This window comes from Engystomops pustulosus, chromosome 4 (genome assembly GCF_040894005.1).
Source record: "Engystomops pustulosus chromosome 4, aEngPut4.maternal, whole genome shotgun sequence".
Classification (NCBI taxonomy): domain Eukaryota; kingdom Metazoa; phylum Chordata; class Amphibia; order Anura; family Leptodactylidae; genus Engystomops; species Engystomops pustulosus.
The window spans coordinates 133,506,063-133,528,332 of record NC_092414.1 but is presented as its reverse complement, the minus strand read 5'-3'; the positions used below and the strand labels follow the sequence as shown (position 1 = coordinate 133,528,332).

The window sequence follows — 22,270 nt, the reverse complement described above, 5'->3', positions numbered from 1 at the left end:
GAGCGCAGTGACTTAGCGCTCAGCGTCCGATATATCGGACGCTGAGCTGATGCCGGTTCAGCTCAAGATCTGAGCCGAACTGGCATCGGGAAAGACGGGGTGCCGGCTGTGACTGATAGCCGGCACCCCAGTGTAACACCCGCGATCGGAGTTGTCTCCGATCGCGGGTGCTTAACCCGTTAAATGCCGCGGTCAGCGCGACCGCGGCATCTAACATGTATCTGGGGGATCTTTCCCCCACGATCGGCCCCCCGAACCGTTTTCGGGGTGCGCCGATCGTTGCTATAGTAACTCTGGGGTCCGATCTGGACCCCAGAGTTACCTGCAAGAATTGCCAGTAAGATGGCGTCTGTGACGTCATCTTACTGGCACAGTGCCAGCCTATGCAAGTGTATAGGCTGACACTGATAATACTCTGCAATACATCAGTATTGCAGAATATTATCATGAAGAAGCAATCAGATGATTGCTTCTTCATGTCCCATGGTATAAAAGTGAAAAAGTAAAAAAAAAAAGTTATTCAATAAAAAAATAAAGTCATAAATCACTAAAAATGCCCCAAACCCCCAAAACATATAAAGAGACATATAACTCAAAAAAAAGTCTAAATCATAACACAAACCCCACATATATAGTATCACCGCGTCCGTAACAACCCGTAGAATAAAAGTAAATCATTATTGAACCCGCACGATAAACGCCGTAAAAAAAAACTGTTATAAACCCTCCAAAAATTATGATTTTTACCTTTTCAATCCCACAAAAAATGCTATAAAATGTGATCAAAAAACCATATGTACTGCGACATGATACTGGTGCAAAGTACAACATGTCCCGCAAAAAACAAGCCATCAACCAGCTCCGTAGCCAAAAAAGTAACAAAGTTATGCCACTTGGAAGACGGCAATACATAAATGATAGATTTTTCCCCACATTAGGGTTTTGTTTGACAAATTTAGTAAAACGTAAGAAAATATATTCATGTCTGGTATCCCCGTAATCGTATCAACCCATAGAATAAAGATAACATGATTATTAGTCTATACGGTGAACACCAAAAAAAAAAGAAGTAAAAAATCCAGTACAGAATTGATGCTTTTCTACTCCTGTCCTCAAAAAACGTTCCTAAATTTTCAGCAATAGGTGATACAAACCCCAAAATGGTAACATTGGAAAAAGCATCTCATCCCGCAAAAAAAATGGCATCACATGGCCCAAATAACGGAAAATCGAAAATTTTATAGCCTTCAAAAGGGGCCAATGAGGAAACTAAAATCCTGGCAGCTGCAGCGCCCTCCTTCCCTTCTGCACCTCGCTGTGCCCCCATAACACAAGTCACAGCCACATGTGGGGGGTCTTTGTACTCAGGAGAAATTGCAGAACAAATTGTATGGTGGGTTTTCTCTTTTTATCTTTTGGAAATGTGTAAATTTTAGGGCTAAATGAACGTATAAGGGAACAATATGACCATTCTAAATTTCACCTCCATTTTGATTCAATTACTATGAAGATCTCAAGGGGTTAACAATCTTCGTAAAAGCTGTTTCTGATAGCTTGAGGGGTGCAGATTTGAAAATGGGTTGGTTATATAGGGGGGTTTTGATGCTAAATATGTAAAATTTCATTCCAAACTGTATTTATCCCCAAAATAGTCAATTCTGAAAATCCGGAAAAGCGATATTCTATTTGCAAGCCGCGTGACATCAAAATAAATTATCCAGACATTTCAGAAATTATGAAAATGTAAAGTAGACAAATGGGAAATGTTTTTCAGCAACTTATTTAGGTGGTAAATCGATCTGCCTGAAAACGCAATGATTTTGAATTTCGAAAATGGCAAATTTTTCCAAAAATTTATCATATTTTCTTTTTTTTTTTTAAATAAATGCAAAACTTATCTGCCAAAATTTACCACTAAAATGAAGTACAACATGTGGGGAAAAAACAATCTCAGAATCGCTTTGATAAGTAACAGTGTTCAAAAGTTATAACCGTATAAAGAGACGCAAGTCAGAATCCAAAAAATCGGGCTGAGCCTTAAGCTACAAAATGGCTGCGTCCTTAAGGGGTTAAGTAACTTTTTAATGTTTATCAAAGATCCTCATGAATAATTTAAACTACCACAATTTCTAATGTGATGCATTGTTGTTATACAGGCCAGTATATTTAGTTGAAGTTGTAATGGTCTCATGCCCACAACAGTGAAAAACATCCATGTTTGACACAGTTGCACTATATGTGATACTTTTCATTGGATCAATGAGTGTGTGTTTGTTCCTTTAATGTGTAGAGCAAGTCTCTGAACCGTTTTGACTGACCCATGTGCGCAATAATGGGTCAGTGAAAAAACTGGAAGCCCCTTGGATGGCATCTGATTAGCGTGCCCCCAAATACAGCACCTTATCTGACCATGGGTAATACCGAATATACTCGAGTATAAGCCGACCCCAGTAGAAGCCGAGACCCCTAATTTTACCACCAAAAACTGGGAAAAACTATTGACTCGAGTATAAGCAGAGGGTGGGAAATGCATTGGTCACAGACCCCCACCCAGTGTATAGCCAGCAAGCCCCCAGTAGTGTACAGCCAGCCTGCCCCCGCTGTAGTGTACAGCCAGCCTGCCCACCCCCCTGTAGTGTACAGCCAGCCTGCCCCCCCCCTGTAGTGTACAGCCAGCCTGCCCCCCCCTGTAGTGTACAGCCAGCCTGCCCCCCCCCTGTAGTGTACAGCCAGCCTGCCCCCCCCTGTAGTGTACAGCCAGCCTGCCCCCCCCCTGTAGTGTACAGCCAGCCTGCCCCCCCCCTGTAGTGTACAGCCAGCCTGCCCCCCCCCTGTAGTGTACAGCCAGCCTGCCCCCCCCCTGTAGTGTACAGCCAGCCTGCCCCCCCCCTGTAGTGTACAGCCAGCCTGCCCCCCCCCTGTAGTGTACAGCCAGCCTGCCCCCCCCCTGTAGTGTACAGCCAGCCTGCCCCCCCCCTGTAGTGTACAGCCAGCCTGCCCCCCCCCTGTAGTGTACAGCCAGCCTGCCCCCCCCCCTGTAGTGTACAGCCAGCCTGCCCCCCCCCTGTAGTGTACAGCCAGCCTGCCCCCCCCCTGTAGTGTACAGCCAGCCTGCCCCCCCCCTGTAGTGTACAGCCAGCCTGCCCCCCCCCTGTAGTGTACAGCCAGCCTGCCCCCCCCCTGTAGTGTACAGCTAGCCTGCCCCCCCCCCCCTGTAGTGTACAGCTAGCCTGCCCCCCCTGTAGTGTACAGCCAGCCTGCCCCCCCCCCCTGTAGTGTACAGCCAGCCTGCCCCCCCCCCTGTAGTGTACAGCCAGCCTGCCCCCCCCCCTGTAGTGTACAGCCAGCCTGCCCCCCCCCTGTAGTGTACAGCCAGCCTGCCCCCCCCCTGTAGTGTACAGCCAGCCTGCCCCCCCCCCTGTAGTGTACAGCCAGCCTGCCCCCCCCTGTAGTGTACAGCCTGCCGCCCCCCCCCCTGTAGTGTACAGCCTGCCGCCCCCCCCCCCTGTAGTGTACAGCCTGCCGCCCCCCCCCCCTGTAGTGTACAGCCTGCCGCCCCCCCCCCCCTGTAGTGTACAGCCTGCCGCCCCCCCCCCCCCTGTAGTGTACAGCCTGCCGCCCCCCCCCATGTAGCGTACAGCCTGCCGCCCCCCCCCCCCTGTAGCGTACAGCCTGCCGCCCCCCCCCCTGTAGCGTACAGCCTGCCGCTCCGCCCCCCCCCCCCTGTAGCGTACAGCCTGCCGCTCCGCCCCCCCCCCCTGTAGCGTACAGCCTGCCCCCCCCCCCCTTGTAGCGTACAGCCTGCCTGCCCCCACAGCACTTAAAAAAAATAAACTTGTATACTCACCTTCCGATGTCGGCGCGGCTCACCGTTGTCCCCGTCTTCTTGCTTCTCTCATGGACGCGGCCATGTTTTCTTCTAGCAGGCGCATCTATGACGCGGCCGCTGCTGATGTCATAGTATGCGCGGCCAGGTAGAAAACATGGCCGCGTCCATGAGAGAAGAAAGCAGAGGAGCCCCGGAGAAGAAAGAAGACGGAATGCGCTGGCATCGGGGACATCAGTGAGCCGCGCTGACATCGGAGGGTGAGTATACAAGTTTATTTTTTTTTAAAGTGGGTAAATTTTTTTTGTAATAGACTCATATAAGCCGAGGGGACGTTTTTCAGCACATTTTTTGTGCTGAAAAACTTGGCTTATACACGAGTATATAAAGTACTTTTTATTTGAATCAAGCAACATTGTTTCGATATTGCAACTCAGCTGTATAGAAATTAAACTATGGTAAGGTGCTCTTTTGAAAAGAAATAAGTTATGTCTTTTAGTCTCAGTTTTTTTTTTGGTTTTTTTTTTGGGAGCTGCTGGTGTCCATGTTTTTGAACATGTAGGCCTTCCACTATATTATTAAATAATTCTTTATATAATGCCTCATATTCCTCAGCACTGTACAGATCATACAGTACATATACACATAAAAATAAACATTACAGAGTAATAACATAATCAGGCGAAACAATAGAAATGAAGGCCAGGCTCACAAGGGCTTACAATCTGTGTTGTTCTGAATACATACACTACGGGCTAGAAGTTCCTTAATGGGTTTTAATTTTTCTGTTTTTGTATTTTCAATGGAGAACACTAGTATCCTCATTTAAACAATTTTCTTTGTAAGAACTAAATAGACACTAGGCAATACTACGTAACAACCTCCATTCCAAACCTCTTTACTTCTAATGATAGAAAAGTTGATTGTGGAAGGATTGTTGAATTAATTGGGGTTAGTTGTATTTGTTTGCACTTGGATAATCCTGACTTAAATGAGGTTAGGTGGGGCATATTTTCCTGTGGGATTGTTCAGTAACTTTGGAAGTGCCAGTAGCCTTTCATTAGAAGGATTGATTAAATGGGACAAGTGGAAGAGAGCTCAGGTGTGTTGCGCACTCGCCTGGCTGTGGGCTTCCAGTGACACAACCTTAATTGCTCTATTTTCCATGGTAGTCTTAAGGGACAGAGCTGTGAAGACGTTATGGGCCTGCAAATCCAGTTTTCTACTTCAGCTAGAATATTGATTCTTTCACCTGATGATATATATATATATATCAACAGATATCCCTATAAGCTGCTTTGTGGTTTATTGTTTAGTGGAAGAAAATGGCAATGTCATAACAGAGAAAAAATATTGTAGTTTATCAGTTATCTTTTGTTCTCCTGATCATATTCTTGTTGATTCTATCAAACCTTTTTGGGCTTGTACATATGGATCCGTGACCTCGGCCATTATGGACTATAGTTTGAGGTTCCATGAAAACTGAACCAAAGCTCTTGTGAATCGGCTGCATGTAAGGCTGGTACCACACGCACCGCTTTGTCTGTGTTTGAAAACGCAAACGCAGACAGAGCCGCACCCACTGGGACGGGCCTCGGCCCGATCGCATCGCTGTTTCTATGGAAATGCCTGCGATCGGGAACGAGATGCCGGTGTTTTGCATTAAATTAAGTATGTAATGGTCGTTTTGATATGGAATATGTATAGTCTCGGGCATACAGGGAGACTATGGTGATGTTTTTTGCGGGAACTTTATTGGGAAATATTGATTATTTCAAATGTTAATATTTTTGGTCCATGACTGTCCACAGGTCCCGGTCCATGATTAATGGTGTTTCTTTTGCCTGAAACGCATTGGTTTATATGAACTTGTACGCTGGATATGAACACCTGGGAACAAAAAAAGATCACAGTGTTTACGTAAACTTTTCTTCATGGCATCTATACAGGCGGTCCCCTACTTACAGACAACCCATAGTTACAGATGGACCCATTGTGACCTCTGGTGAAGCTCTCTGGATGCTTTACTATAGTACCAGACTGCAATGATCAGCTGTAAGGTGTCTGTAATGAAGCTTTATTGATAATCATTGGCCCCATTACAGCAAAAATTTTGAAACTCCAATTGTCACTGGGGCAAAAGAAAAAAAATTGTCTAGAACTTCAATTATATACAAAAATATACAGTTTCGACTTGCATACAAATTCAACTTAAGAACAAACCTCCGGACCCTATCTTGTATGTAACCCGTGGACTGCCTGTAATAGCTCCAGTTACAGGGGTAAATGACCTCCTTTGTGGGCTGAGGTCTGATCAGAGATGTACTGGGTCTGATCACGTGACCACTGTGTTTAAAGAGCCGGCAGCAGTGGTAGTTCCTGCATTTACTGCACAGCTCTAATTCGGCGCTTTTCAGTGAAGAAATGAGAAGGCAGAAGCGGTAATAAACCACTTCTACCTTCTCCCTAGGGTCTCCAGCTGTGTCTGCAGACTCGGGACACAAATTACTAAGAAGCTTTGTTTACTTCCTGTGCATAGAAAACTATCCATGGTCATCTGAGCTCGCACGGGTGCACGGCTCATTAATATCATCACAAAGCCTAATCGGAGCTGTGTACCTTTGTGCCGTCATATGACATGGAGTGTTTTGAAGGTGGACGAGCCCTTTAACAGCCAAGTCAGGTGAATAACCTGTTTGCATGGTAGATGCTACATCACCCTCCCTTGTTTAAAGGACTTGTTATCTAAGATCCTATGCCCTTTAAATGGTAGAGATTTTATTATGCAGCCGCTATGATCAGCTATGTTTTTTTTTCTATACCTAGGCACAGCTGCGTGCATTTATCCCAGAGATGCTCAAATATTCCACAGGAAGAGGTAAACCAGGCTGGGGCAAGGAAAGTTGTAAACCTATCTGGTGGCCTGATGACATACCATGGGCAAATGTGCGCAGTGATGTTCGTACTGAAGAACAGAAACAGAGGGTAAGCTGTGCCGTCAATTATATTATAGTAACGGACAACCAATCAGAGGTTTAAACAAGCACTTTGTCATTTAAGATTAGAAACTAATATAATTTTCTTATACTTTAGTAAACTTTAAAAATAATGCTACTATTAAGCCTTTAGTGGAATATGGGGAAAGGAGAGCACCAAATCTGCTTGGCCCATGTGTTTCTGACTGAGTCTCCTCCATGTAGTACATCTAGGCAGCCTTGAAAGTGCTGTGACTTGACTATGGTAATACAGTGCAGACTGCTTATATAAAATTTTGTGTACAGTACACATAATTTCTGCAAGGATGACCTACCTTTTGCATTGTGATTCTGTACTGCAATGACTTTTAATACCACAGTGTGCATGTCAATGTGAAAAGCAATAACTGGTAAAAACCTTGTATGATGTGACTGTGCTTTTATTTTACAGGTTTCATGGACACAAGCATTAAGAACAATAGTGAAAAACTGCTATAAGCAGCATGGTAGGGAAGATCTATTGTATGCATTTGAGGATCAGCAAACGCAACAGGTCACAACCGCACATGGTATTGCTCACCTTGTGCCCTCACAGACTGTGGTACAGACCATTAGTAACCCGGATGGCACAGTGTCCCTAATTCAGGTCTGCTATAGTTTAGAAAACTTTTGTGTGATTTCTGTGTGTATTTCTAAATTTAATGTATGCTTTAGTCTTTTAACTTTTATTGTAATATATTGACACTCTGCACTTTTCTTATATAAACTGAATTTGTTACGATACATCTTCTGCTCCTTAGGAAAAAAATCTAAATTTTTAGACGTCACCTGCAACCTTTTACTTCACCTTCAACCCCATGATTCTACAGCACAACATCACATGGTCAACCAGAGAAAATTGGATGTTAAGCAAATACTATTAATCCTTCATGTATAAATAGTGTTACATTTTCCACTTTAGTTTTGGCTGCACTTCCCCGTTAAATGCTTTCACATAAGTGAATCTGTGGGTACATGAGAAGGTGTAACTCAATAGAAAAAAAGATGACTGATAAAACACTTCAGTGGACAAAACCTTGGACTATGTTCACTTAAATTGGATTTCCCAAGAAGCACGGGATAGGCCTATCTTGCTAATAAGTGGGGATCTCAGTGCTGAGACCCCCACAGATCGTGAAAACAAGGGGTCCGACCGACCCCTCGCCGCTTCTCAGACTGATGGAGCAGACGGCCGCCCATGACCATACTGATGGAGCAGAACAGTCGTACACGGCCATCGGACCCCTCGTGATCTTTGGGGATAGGACCTAACTTTGCTCTGTGGGAAAACCCCTTTAAGACATTTATTATATTTGTTGTTATTAAATATAATATTTATATGTATATTTACAATTTCTCTCTTGCTACAGGTTGGTACCGGGGCTACTGTTGCCACACTTGCAGATGCATCAGAACTGCCAACTACTGTGACCGTTGCACAAGTCAATTATTCCACGGTTAGTGATGGAGAGGTAAGGTAATTATTCACACACAATGGGGCAGATTTATAAAAAGGTCTGTCCTAAGGTTAGACAGTGCAGAGTTGAACTAGACAGTCTTACTCTACATCACATTCATCTAAGTTTCTGATGCTGGGTGATAAACCTGCTTCAGTATAAGACTGTCTAGTCGTACTTTGCACCTATTAGATGGTTTACTTTACGCCAGACAATTAGGAAAAAATTTGGTTGGGTCAGCAATATTTATGGTGCACAGACCTTTTTGACTTGATGTCACGCCCCTTTTTCACAGTCCACACCCCTTTTTTCCAAGCTAGTCGTAGGAGAGCCAGGAAAATGTCTAAAACCATTTAGTGCAAACTAAGACAGAATTCTGTCTTGGACAAAACAATAAATCTCCCTCAATGTACATAAAGCGCATGTCCACCTAAATTTGCCACCATGCCTGCGCATAGTATGTGGAAGGCATGTGCAGTATTGTGGTTGACACAAAGTTAACGATCACTGAGTGCTCCCTACGTCCCAAATCAAGTGGCAAAAAAGGAGGATTTAATTCACTTCATGTGCGTGACCTTTTAACTGTAGAACCAGACTCTTAGGCCTGGAAGGCTGCCTACTTTTTTTTTTTTTTTTGCAATGTTTTTTTGGACTCAACAACTTCTTTTCCCACAGGTGGAACAGAACTGGGCAACTCTTCAAGGAGGAGAGATGACCATCCAAACTACACAAGCTTCAGAAGCCACTCAAGCTGTAGCATCTCTAGCTGAGGCTGCTGTCGCTGCATCGCATGATATGGCACCAGGAGCCACAGTCACCATGGCACTTAATAGGTATATAACTAATCTAAAGTGGTTCTTTTTAGATTTGTGTTTGCTTGTTAGCTAGTATATTAGCATTTTTTTGGATTGTAAAGTATAATGGTGTAATATATGCAATGAGGAAGCACTGCTTCATTGCATATTTGTTTTTTTATATATTTGATCTTACAAACCGGTGGAGCAGGTTTGTGGGAGGTGTGCACCCACCATTGGGCTTGATCCATTATACTCGCTGTGCTGCTCCACAATCGGACGGTTTGCTATTATACTTTACTAGGTGTAGTACTCAGCATTGCCCATGATAGTGAGTAACTGCTCTTAGTGATAACAAATGGAAAGGGGAATTATTGTATGTAATTGACAGTTTAAAAAAAACCCAAAGAATGAGTAAATGGAATCTGTCAGTAAATTTGTTCCTCCTCATGCATAAACTCTTGTAATCTGTCCCCAAAGTTATCTTGTGATCCAAATCTCCCCCTATGACTACAGTCTGCATCATCTTCGGTACTGAGGCCAGCCTATTCCTATGCCTCCACTGCCGTATCTCTCTCAAAGCTTGTATTTTTGGCAAACAATTGGAAAGCGTGGGGTGAAAATTTCCAGTCAAAACACAGTCTATGATGTTCCCTCGAGTCACAGGAGGCAGTTGTGCAAAATTTCCTGATTGTAACGGTGTAGACAAGGATACATTACCTGCTTTATATATATTAGATGACTTGTACCGCAAATCATATATTTATATAAAAATAGGCAGTGCTCCAGGGTTTTGTGAACACCTTTCACATTACTATTGAGTGCTGCCACACTTCTTTTGTATGTATTAGTACTGCTCTGTACTCTAGTGCAATATACACTCACCGGCCACTTTATTAGGTACACCATGCTAGTAACGGGTTGGACCCCCTTTTGCCTTCAGAACTGCCTCAATTCTTCGTGGCATAGATTCAACAAGGTGCTGGAAGCATTCCTCAGAGATTTTGGTCCATATTGACATGATGGCATCACACAGTTGCCGCAGATTTGTCGACTGCACATCCATGATGCGAATCTCCTGTTCCACCACATCCCAAAGATGCTCTATTGGATTGAGATCTGGTGACTGTGGAGGCCATTTGAGTACAGTGACTTCATTGTCATGTTCAAGAAACCAGTCTGAGATGATTCCAGCTTTATGACATGGCGCATTATCCTGCTGAAAGTAGCCATCAGATGTTGGGTACATTGTGGTCATAAAGGGATGGACATGGTCAGCAACAATACTCAGGTAGGCTGTGGCATTGCAAGGATGCTCAATTGGTACCAAGGGGCCCAAAGAGTGCCAAGAAAATATTCCCCACACCATGACACCACCACCCCCAGCCTGAACCGTTGATACAAGGCAGGATGGATCCATGCTTTCATGTTGTTGATGCCAAATTCTGACCCTACCATCCGAATGTCGCAGCAGAATTCGAGACTCATCAGACCAGGCAACGTTTTTCCAATCTTCTACTGTCCAATTTCGATGAGCTTGTGCAAATTGTAGCCTCGGTTTCCTGTTCTTAGCTGAAAGGAGTGGCACCCGCTGTGGTCTTCTGCTGCTGTAGCCCATCTGCCTCAAAGTTCGATGTACTGTGCATTCAGAGATGCTCTTCTGCCTACCTTGGTTGTAACGGGTGGCGATTTGAGTCACTGGTGCCTTTCTATCAGCTCCAACCAGTCTGCCCATTCTCCTCTGACCTCTGGCATCAACAAGGCTTTTCCGCCCACAGAACTGCCGCTCACTGGATGTTTTTTCTTTTTCGGACCATTCTCTGTAAACCCTAGAGATGGTTGTGCGTGAAAATCCCAGTAGATCAGCAGTTTCTGAAATACTCAGACCAGCCCTTCTGGCACCAACAACCATGCCACGTTCAAAGGCCTCAAATCACCTTTCTTCCCCATACTGATGCTCGGTTTGAACTGCAGGAGATTGTCTTGACCATGTCTACATGCCTAAATGCACTGAGTTGCTGCCATGTGATTGGCTGATTAGAAATTAAGTGTTAACGAGCAGTTGGACAGGTGTACCTAATAAAGTGGCCGGTGAGTGTATATCCTCTCTCTCTATCTCTCTATCACGATAATACAAACCAGTTATTTACAACTATAGGCAAATATTTTGTTACGTTTTTTTTCTAAATCAGTTTTAAGACTAATAGTTTGTCATATGGGCAGAAGTTTAGAATTATTTTCATATATTTGGATTGTAGAGCAAGTAATCATTACTGCCAGAATGTTTTCAAAAAAATTGCCAGTATAAAGGCAACCGACTGAATTTGAGAAATGTAACCTGCAGTGTTATAACAGCAGAGGGTGCTGTTACTAAACAGTAGGGATGGACCCCTGGATGACTCTAAACATGTCTGCAGCATAGTTCTGATTGTGTCTATAATGTGAAGGACGTGGAATAGCTATTTTGGGCATTTGGATAATACATTTACTTTTAATAGGGGACTATGTCACATGCTACTTTCTAAACTATTCAGAAAAGATACAGTTTATGGAGTGAGACGGGTATCTAAAGTGAGACTTCCCCTGAAGCCTCTAAACTTGACTCATCTCTGACTCATATTTTCACATGACTTTGGGAGATATTCGCATACAAGAGGAATTTCACATATAAGAGTGCATTCTACAATGTACATTTCATACCCCTTTTGAGGGGGTTTGTAGTTTAATGGGGTAAAAGCTGGTGACCGGTGCCCCTTTTTATGCTTTTCCTGTTGACTTGACTCACAGAAAGTAAAGATAATATTATCAATCTTTGTTTCAAATGTTTGTGATTTTCTGGTATATGGAAGAGCTTATTTAATATTTTGTTGTTTTTTTTCCCATGTTGACTGTCTAATTATAGTGAGGCAGCGGCTCATGCAGTAGCAACACTGGCGGAGGCGACACTACAAGGAGGAGGTCAAATCGTCTTGTCGGGGGAGACCGCAGCAGCAGTTGGAGCCTTGACTGGAGTACAGGATGCCAATGGTAGGAGGCCGTTGCGCTATGTTTATTTGTAACTTGTTTGGATACTCAAATATTAATATGTTGCACATGGTAGACCTTTATGTATAAAGGCAAAAACTTTACGTTCCTTGAGAATCTGCGGTGTGAGCTAAAGGAGATTTTAAAACCTTTCTCACTGACTGTACATATTTGCTCTCTTGGCTGGGATCTTGTATAACAAAATTATGTTTGATGGTTTCCTAATTGTATAAGAAAAAAACAACAGAGCTGTCTATCTTTGGATAGCAATTCCTTTTATTTGCTGTAACTTGGTGAAGATAATTTTTGGATAATTTTACTCTGTTGCTGTAGTCTTTGTAGCGGAGCTTCAGATCCGCTTCGCTAATGATTAGTCCAGCTCTGCTCATCAACCTATACTAAATATAGATCACAAAGCAGATCAGTGCCTAGCACAATGTTGAGAAAATGGAACAAGGAGAGAAATATACAAGTCATATGTTGTCGCCCTTTACATTCACAATTTCATAGGGGCACATGGCAGCTGCACTATGTTTTGGCTGTAGACAATTATATAGTGGAGAGGGCCATTTAAGATTGAGAAGATTTTAGTTACGTTACAAGTGAAAAGTTGTATATGCCTCACACAGAATGTATTATGTATTTAGAACATACAGGGCTGAATATGGCTGAATGTCTGTGATATACGTTATGTATTGCAATCTAAACAGGTGTAGGTTTCTTTGCTGTCCTTTGGGCAGTTATCCTGGTAAAACTCACAGTAATTAAAATGTAGCATGTTCCTCGCTGAGATCTTTTCATATACCAATCGCTTTGTAAATCTCTGCAGGTTACTGGCTGAGGAATCCACCAATGATAAACCTGCACAGATTGTGCACCCCAATCACTTTTTGCACCTTACTAGACAATTTCCATGATATCTAGCAAGGAGGTGTGGCTTATGGGTTTTGTCATATTGCCAACCTATCCACAAAATAGGTTTTTCCATAGGATACTTAAGGCTTCCAACACCCCCCCCCCCCCCCAATAGATCAGTAGTTGACAAGGAAGAGCACAGAACCATACATCTCCATTCTCCGAAACTGCAGATCAGTTAGGAGCTGTCACTACATAAAGAACTACACTATGTGCTTTCTGTTCCAGTCTCTGTTTTGCCATGTGCTCAAAACAGCTTATCTGTGGGGGTAAATCTCTCCCAATATGTAAAACTGACTGGTGTGAACAGTAACAATGTTGTTTCCTCTATATTCGGATGTTCTGTGTGTTCTTGTCTGATAATGCTCTTGATAAATGCCCCCTTAACTGGGATATCTCATTTCACAGGTGCTTGTGAAACCCACACCTTCCACAGTCCCTTGGGATTAATCCCCCCATCTGTCAGTATTATTGATATCCTATGTAGATATGGTGCTCTCTCCTCTGTGTTGCTACAAATTATGAAAGAGGTGATGTGGAAGCAGGCACTAAAAAATTTTGATGGAATTAGCCAAAAGAAGCTTTAAATCCCACATCTAGTTCGCCAAGACAGGAGTGATTAGATGAAATAGGGTGTAGATGCAAAATAAAGCAGTTAAGAAAATCAGACATATTAACCATCTGGGTATGGTGGAACTTCGAGAAGAAAATAATGGAGATGTAATTAATCCTCCCTGTATTTATCCATTTTTGCACCAGTTTTACAACCCTACAGAATTGCACATTTTAAGACTTGCCATATTTTCGGCAAACTATATGCTTCACAGTTGAATGCTGTTCATGTTTTTCACAAGCATCCGATTTGTGATATTGTGGAATTCATTTTTCACAAACTGTGGGCAAAAGAACGCTCCCAAATAGATACATTAACACTTGTTTGTGAGAGCACCTATATGCATATACTACTTGCAAACATATTAGTGGGGTGTCAGTCAGGCTGGTTAAAGTCTTTGTACAAGTAAATTGATTTTATGAGGACTGCTCTGGATGGTTGTAAAGCCAAAAGGACCACGTTTGTGGGAATATGGTTAGATTCCACATACAGTAGGTAGGTGATGGTTTATTACATTTTGAATAAAAGGCAAACATAACGTGACTTCTCAGCCCAAGTGGCCTATAAGACTATAAGTAATAGGCAGGATACTGGTGTGTAGAAAATATGCTTGTACACTGGAAGCATCAATAAAGCATCACCTACTTGATATCTACTAAGGCAGTGATGGCGAACCTTTTAGAGACCGAGTGCCCAAACTTCAACAAACACCCGCTTATTTATCGCAAAGTGCCAACACCGAAATGTAATTTGTGATTTATACTCCCTTCTCTGTCACAGTTTTCATTGATACGAGCAACTGAGGACACCAATAAAGCACAAAATAGTCCCAGGTAGTCCTGTCACTTTAAAATAGCTCTGTGCACAGCAAGTCCTGGGCTGTCTGGGACTGCAGGAAGATACCTGGAGTCATCTCTGGTGAAGGCCTGAGTGCCCACAGAAAGGGCTCCGAGTGCCACCTCTGGCACCCGTGCCATAGGTTAGCCATCACTGTACTAAGGAGTGCTTCAGTTTTATACCAAGCTGTCAGTGGAGTAGGACCCCAGTTGATAGCACCCACTTCTGATCCAGCTGTGGCTGCACATCAACCCATAGTACACTTGGAGACACAGAAGAGGAGCAGCAGTTTCTGTAAGAGGATGTCCTATAAGCGCTTACAGTGCATCCTACAGCTGCAGTCTTGTTGTTCTTTGATGGGTGTGTAGAAGGTCTTGATGGCTTTCCTCCTCCCAACATACCGCAGTGCAGAGGGCTGGATCTGTCCTGATTCCCCTCTCCTCCTCATGACCTTCCCAGCCCCTGACAGCTTGCTATGCTGTAAAGCAGCTCATGTGACTGCAGTAATCCGGAGCCAGTAAACAGCTGTGCAGGAACATAGCAGGATGAATCGAGTCCATTGTTCCGCACTGCAGACCTGCAGGCTCTTCATAGACTGTATATATACAGTAACATACACAGAGTTCCTTTCTGAATTGTACCTACTAGTGGGGTCATTGTTATTTCTTGTAATAGATGTTGCCATATTCCTAGAAGCTCTAAATAGATTACTGCATGATGTCCCCAGAAAAGGTTTATCTTTACCTGTCTATTGGCATTTTCCCTGCTAGTAGTGTTGTACCTTTTATCACTGGATCAGCTAAAGTGAATAGAGTTTAGAAATGATCACTTTATCATGAATGTGTTGTCAGTGGGGAGCAGTGCTGCCAGGCACCTCTAGTAATAACTTATCTTCCTTGGAGCATAGGAATTGGGCAAGTTAAATCCGTTTCAACACCCCCAATCCTTATCACACTTGACACTTGCCATCTAGGGGCAGTAGAGAAACCCCCATACATTCTACATTATCAGCGGGTTCATACACATGCTTAATTATTATTATTATTGGCTTATCCACAGGATCTGCCAGCATGGAGCACACTGATCACAAAAACAGGAGTCCAATTCTCACTTGATGAAGCTGCAGGTTGACCATGCATCCTGTCACTATTTAATACTATGAGAGTATTAGAAATTGCCCAGCACTGTGCTATTTTATCTCCACCACTCTCATATGCGGAGTTTGATGAGGCTATCTGTAACTATTAGCACTTCCATAGATACAGTGGAGCAACAGAAGAGATGATGCCCCTTCATTCGTTTGTGGGAGTGGGAACTCTGTTCTCATGATCCATGAACAGATTTTTATCCCCTATCCACAGTTAAACTTGGCTTACCACTTTAAGGTTTGGTGTACATGGGTAAAGCACTTACACAGCAGTGATGCAGCCATACTCTATGGTGGCATCAGTTAACTGCTGTTTCACTGCAAAACTCTGTGGCCAAATTCAGTCTTGCCATTTTGCCCTTTTCAGCAGGATTGTGGCTGCCCCGTTTGGCCCTACTCTTTATTTCTGCCAATGCCATGTAAATGTCTTCTTGTACTTCTCAGAGTAGTTTAGTGATTCAGCCATTTGTGGTTAGGCCTGTGAATGGAGCCAGCAGTGTATTCTGGGTATCTATGGTGCTGTCCAGGACCAGTGCAGTGCACGTATTTTTCTAGGTGCACTGGTTATCTTTGCCAGTCATCAAGAATACAAGTTTTTGTTTTTTTGTTTTTCCTTCATTTTTTATTTTTTTTGTTTTATCTTTTAAAAGATCTTTTAAAAGATTCCTCCATTGTGCTATATGGACATTGGTGTGCGAGGAATAGGGCAACTTACCTTTTTTTTCTCTTAGATATTCACTATAAGTCGGTGAACTGTGCCTAGAAGGGGTTCCAAAATACAAAATAACCAGGCTGTAATCTGTAACTATCGGTGCTGCTCTATTTTTCAGGTATTGTTGCTGTAGGAAGTAATAGTTTATATACTATGTCAGCACATATGTATCACAGATTGATCCAGCAAATTATGGTATTGGTGACTTGGGGAGTTGGTTATCTGAACTGGAGAGACGTGAGCTGCTTTTAATAAAACTGAAAGGGTCTTAATCCCCCCTCTTTGGATTATGGACATGTGCAGACTAGATTAGCCTAATCAAAGCCCCGCGCCGGACCAGATGCAGTGTCGGGACAATCACAAACCTGATTAATACTTGTCAAGGGCTTAATCACTGTGCTGTCTGCTGAGCTCTAATACCAGGCGATGCCTGGCCACTGCAGGAATGCATAGGGGGCACACTTCGTGATGATCCGGGGTCTATCCACTGTCTAGTCATTGCACTGTGATTCTATAATGTACACCTCAAGAGATTCTCCATCTCCTGCCTCAGCTACACGGACATTCTGTATCACTAGCTCTGCTGCCTACTTTTAGAATTAATTCACAAAGTGCTATTTGGTGTGGTTAAAATTAGAGATTTGATGCAGTTTTTTTTAAACGTGCAAATGGTTTTAACTGCCCCATACCACACCATGTGAGTGCTCCAGGAGGAATCTGTGTGTTCCTCTTGAAATTCACGACAGTGAGCTACAAGAAGGTTCTTTATAAAAGGATCCTAAAATGATTAATATTGCGGATACTAATCCTTGTATGTTAATTGTAAGTGGGTTAAAAAGCAATTTAGGAATTGTGTTTAAAGGACATCTACACCAGAATAAAAGACTGTATGCAAATGAGCCTGAGGGGCTCCAGGCTCCATTAACACACATGGAGCCTGGAGCCCCTCAGGCTCATTTGCATACAGTCCTTCTTCTTGGTGGTAGATGTCTTTTAAAGAGGACCTTTCACCACCCAAAACGTATTAACTTTAACATACCTGAATGTAGGGACTTGCTCACAGATTCAGGGGCACTTAGAATTGTATTCCTAATCCCCACCGATACTGAGATATGAGCACCGTTCTCTGACCATTCAATGTAGCGGGTCATCAAAGAGAAGGCGCTTCAGCAGGGGTGAGGGCGTGTGCATATGCTAATGTATTTACTTATTAAAGTTAATAAGTTTGTGGTGGTGAAAGGTCCTCTTTAAAGGACACCCTTGTAATTCCCAGTGGTTGATGCTCCTTAAAACGGCACTTGGGCAAATTCACATTATAGATGGGTACTGGGGAAGATATACCTTTGGACTCCCGCAGACGAGCATAAAATACATCACAGCCCCCATGATTGTCTATGGCACCCAATCACATTGCGGTGAGATCACTGAGCCACTTGGCTTTTAGTGGAGAGGGGTGGGTTAAGGAGCACTCGCCTCTGCTACCTATTGCATGTAGGTGCATGCTTCCATGTACATAAGGTCTTACTATGTGGAGTAAAATGTGTCACTAAAGTGTTTTTTTTGTAAGTAAAATACCTTTGATGCCTCATCTAAAGGAATAAGTTTAAACATTATAGTCGGGCATTTTCTTGAGGCTACAATAACTAAGTTTTTTAATTTTGTGTGTTACAGGTCTAGTACAGATACCGGTCAGCATGTACCAGACGGTCGTCACAAGCCTAACGCAGGGTAATGGACCAGTGCAAGTTGCCATGGCACCAGTTACTGCAAGGATTTCGGATTCTACAGTGACGGTGGACGGGCAAGCAGTAGAAGTGGTTACTTTAGAACAGTGACATTATTGCCAAAGAAGAGCATTGCTGGAATCTCCGGTGTCACTCACACTCCCAGTGTTGTGAACAGAGCGGTTTTAGAGACTTCTACCAACCCTGCCATTGCTTGGACCCTTGTGCTATTGAAGTGGTCTTCAGTGCTCCACATTTTTTTTCCTTGTCCCCGGAATAGTGTTTGACCATGTAATAATTTTTTCCCTCTCATTTAATTTATTTCATTAATTAAAACTAGCATCAAGCATAAATGAATTTTGCCACATTCAGGTTGCATTAGGGCTTTCAGTGCACTGCAGAAGATTGCCCTGATGTCTATTAACTGCGTTCTTAACTGACTGATACCATCATAGTAAACTTCTATTATGATGGACTTCTCTGGAATGAAAGACTTCATAGTTTTTAATGTGCCCTTTTGTTGGACTAAAGTTGATGATCACTTATGAGGAAACCTATATAAATTGTCCACTGAAACCACTTCTCCACTTCATCTATGGCACCTTTAGAAGTTGTTCCCACATTGGAAGCTGTTCAGCTGATCCCACCATTCTCTGCTTGCTGCTTCTACTTGTAGTTATAGAATGTGATGGCCCTGGTTCCTAGATTTTTTTTTGTAAGGATTCCTTTCACTTGACAACTATGACAAATCCAGGACATTTACAATGTATCTCGATCATAATTTATTGACGTTTTGGGCTGTGGGACATGCCATGTGATGCCATTCAGTAGTACTTCAGGTGTTCAGCAATGAAAGGAGATGCACTTGTCTGAAAAAACCCTGTTTCTGGAAGGAAAAAAATACACAAGCATCATATGACTTTCATGTGTTTTACGACACTCACACGTGTAAATCTGGATGTATGTCTAAGACCTCTGTGAATTCTGTGCCATGACCGCTGCTCATTCTGTTCTGTTCTGGTTTACTATGGCTTAAATGTTTTATTTTCCTGAATTGAATTTTCAGCTGTACATCTACCGGGAAAGTCACTTTGTTGTTTTAAAATGTATCCTATAAAGTAAAAGTGGAATGGTTATGTAGCTGAATGCACAACCAGCCTTTAACACATTCCTGTCTTCATTATTATAGTTCATTTGTGTCCATAACATGTACAGTGCAGCTACTGTCAAAAACGTTGCGTTTGGGCAATTTTTCCACTTAAATTTTATGGTGCCTAATCCCTTTAAGTGAATATTGCAGTTGCTACCATGTTAAAGTGGATAGGTTTCTTAGACTCCTAGACACATTTTTTTCCCCCTGTATTGACCTGCAAGTTCATTATAATTTCAAAGACGAGCTTTATATTGCAGCAAGTACTTGGTTTCCCCAAAACCACTTATCACCTTGTTTGCACATGTTTGCTCCACTCCAGCTCTGTTGGGCCCTGCTCCCAGAATAGCTTGGGCAAATTCTTTGCAGTTAAGGTATATCAGAACAGACACATCTTTAAAGAAAATATATTTGTTGAATGTTTTAACTTGAAGGGTGACCCCATTTCCCTTGTATAGTTTTTATCTTTTTTCTGTTTGTTTTAACTATTTAATCATGAAATTCAATATTGGCCTTAATAGCCATCATTGTGTTTTTCAGAATAAACACAAGTCACTCAGTTTTTTTCAAGCTTTTCCAGTTGTAAGCAGAAATCGTCTGATTGTTGGCTTTATAAACGATAAAATATGACACAGTTTGAAAGATGTCAATATAAGGGCCCAACACTGAAATTTGAGATAGATTGGTCTATGAAACCTAATGTGTATGTTTTTTTATATTGTAAATACATAGTGAATATAATAGAGTGAATAAATCCCAATCCCCAGTTACAGCAGTGTGATGTTATGGATGATGATGAAACTCGATGCCACCCTGCGCTTAACATTGACTTGTAGATGCAAAATCTAACACTTAAAAAATATTAATTCCGTTTTGCTTTTTGGAAACTTTAACAATCTATAAGTCTGGTTCTCTGTTTACTAGAACATTTTTTTATCTGTGTATTGGATGTCCTCACAATTCTTTTCCTTACAGGAAGATGCCATTGTGCACTCCAATATTATGGCCCATTACCTACAAGCAGGTTTGTTCCAATGCATGCAGGATTTACTGGACTGAACCTAGTACTGCTGAACTGAGCCTGGCATATAATTTCCGTTCAGTAGTTCTAGGTTCAGTCTGGTAAATCCTGCACGTGTACAGAGTCTGTCGGAACAAACTCGCACAGGGGCAACGTGCCTAAGTAAAAGCTCCAGATAACTAATCTATCAGCAGCTTGATCTAAACATAAAGGCATCATAAGAACAAACAAGATTTTTATTTTGTATAGTTTAGCAATGTGGCATTTTCACTTTTTTCTCTCTTTGCAAAAAACCTGGTCCTCATGCTTGTGTGAGTGCTGTAGGTAATGGGGGTTCTTCATTCTCCATGTTGTACTGTGTTCATGGTAACTTTCCCAACTCCAGACGCTTTGAGTTATTCTGTTACTCCCGAGGGTTGAAGGAAATGCTATTGTACCTTGGGTTTATGTATATTGTTACCTGTATAGCATATGTTTTAATTTGCTCCATAAATGTATGTTGTTTAGGGACACCTTTATGCAAAGGCTAATAACTTGTACAACATTTTATTTTTTATTGGTGTTTAAGTTTCCAGATATCTATGTTTTGTTTACTGAAACGCAGTCGTCTTTCTTGAAAATTGCAATGAAATAGGGAACTGTACAATGACTCGCATTCAATGCGCTGTGAAAGCTGCATTGAGCAAATAAAATGTTTGTGTACCTAATTTTTCTTTTTATCCAATTTTTGTTAACCTTCCTCCAGACTTGTAGTCTACTAATATCTTACATTAATACTTTGCCAATTGGGTGATCTTTATATAGTGCATTTAGGCCCAGTTTACAGATCTTTTTAATGGCTTTCATCAGTGTGCAGTTGAACCACAGAAGACATAGTACTGCAGCTTCCACCCAATTTCCTGGTCAAATAACTGAGGCTCTAATGGAAGTGGTGCAAGCCGACAATAACGCAAACCATTAAAAGTCCATTGATATTGTAAGGGATCCGTTCCACTTGCACTATTTTTCATTTTAGTGACAGAAGATAACGAAGGTCAGAACATAAGTGTGAACTTGGGCATAGATCCTGTCTGCATAAAATTTATTATTCATGATCTGTGACTTTCCGTCCGTCCATACCCTGGCCTATGTGCTGATGGTATTTTGAAAATTTGTTATGTGACTGTGCTGGCAATGTCTTATGCTACGTGGTTTGTTTGCCAGATTTATCAAGGGCCAAAGTCACTTTAATAAATCTGACGGCAGCGGATCAAAATGTTTTGTCCACAATATACGTGGACGGACCTTAGTAATTTCTGCACACAAGTCTACACCCAAAATCCCCCAGTTATACTTTACTTTTCGTTGAAAACTTAACGGGGCTTTAGATTCGCCTACAAATATTGAAATTCTACTTTGTAAACCATCAAAGAGCTAATTCATAGAAATATTTGGAGCCAAATACAAACCTGTTGTTGTATCCAAAGGAAGAACTACGGTAATATGAGGATATCTGATTAGTGACAACCCACTGGTTTGTTTTACTAAACCAGTTTCCCCTCGTATGAGTAGCATCATTTATATGTACCAAACTTTTATGTAATACAGTATCCAATGACTTGGGTAAAAGTTTAAATTCCACAGCCTCTACCCCATGTCCATTCTAGAACTTACCCTGTCAGTAGCTGATCATATTACCGTAATCTGACTGGAATAATCCTTTGATTTTACACTATAGAAGAAGAAGAATGTCTAGAAAATGGGTGCCAAGATAGCAGATGTAGGCCTACATTTGTTTTAATTATTTTTAAGTTTTTACTTTTTGTTGACCTACAGTCCCCTGTCCCCCCTGTAAAAGTGGGCGCCACTCTTATGTTGCGTTGAAATGTTAATTGCATTCAGCCATCGAATGTATACAGGCAGTCCCCGGGTTACATACAAGATAGGGACTGTAGGTTTGTTCTTAAGTTGAATTTTTTATGTAAGTCGAAACTGTATATTTTATCATTGTAGTTCCCGACAATTTTTTTTTTTTTGCCCCAGTGACAATTGGAGTT

The 22,270-nt window shown here is 42.1% G+C and overlaps 1 protein-coding gene across 3 annotated transcripts in view; it reads left to right on the top strand.

Annotated features, from left to right (window-relative positions):
• NRF1 (nuclear respiratory factor 1) overlaps positions 1 to 20,941 on the top strand; it is a 42,004-nt gene extending 21,063 nt beyond the window's left edge. Inside the window, exons 6-11 of one of the 3 annotated variants that reach the window (XM_072147514.1) lie at positions 6,653 to 6,811; positions 7,253 to 7,447; positions 8,211 to 8,297; positions 8,973 to 9,130; positions 11,979 to 12,118; positions 18,011 to 20,941. In XM_072147514.1, coding sequence (XP_072003615.1) covers positions 6,653 to 6,811; positions 7,253 to 7,447; positions 8,211 to 8,297; positions 8,973 to 9,130; positions 11,979 to 12,118; positions 18,011 to 18,174 — 903 coding nt within the window. In that variant the 3' untranslated portion in view covers positions 18,175 to 20,941. Of the gene's footprint in view, positions 1 to 6,652; positions 6,812 to 7,252; positions 7,448 to 8,210; positions 8,313 to 8,972; positions 9,131 to 11,978; positions 12,119 to 18,010 lie in introns of all 3 variants that reach the window. The other 2 variants (XM_072147513.1, XM_072147512.1) reach the window with 2 other exon arrangements.
• Positions 20,942 to 22,270: the final 1,329 nt, after the last annotated feature.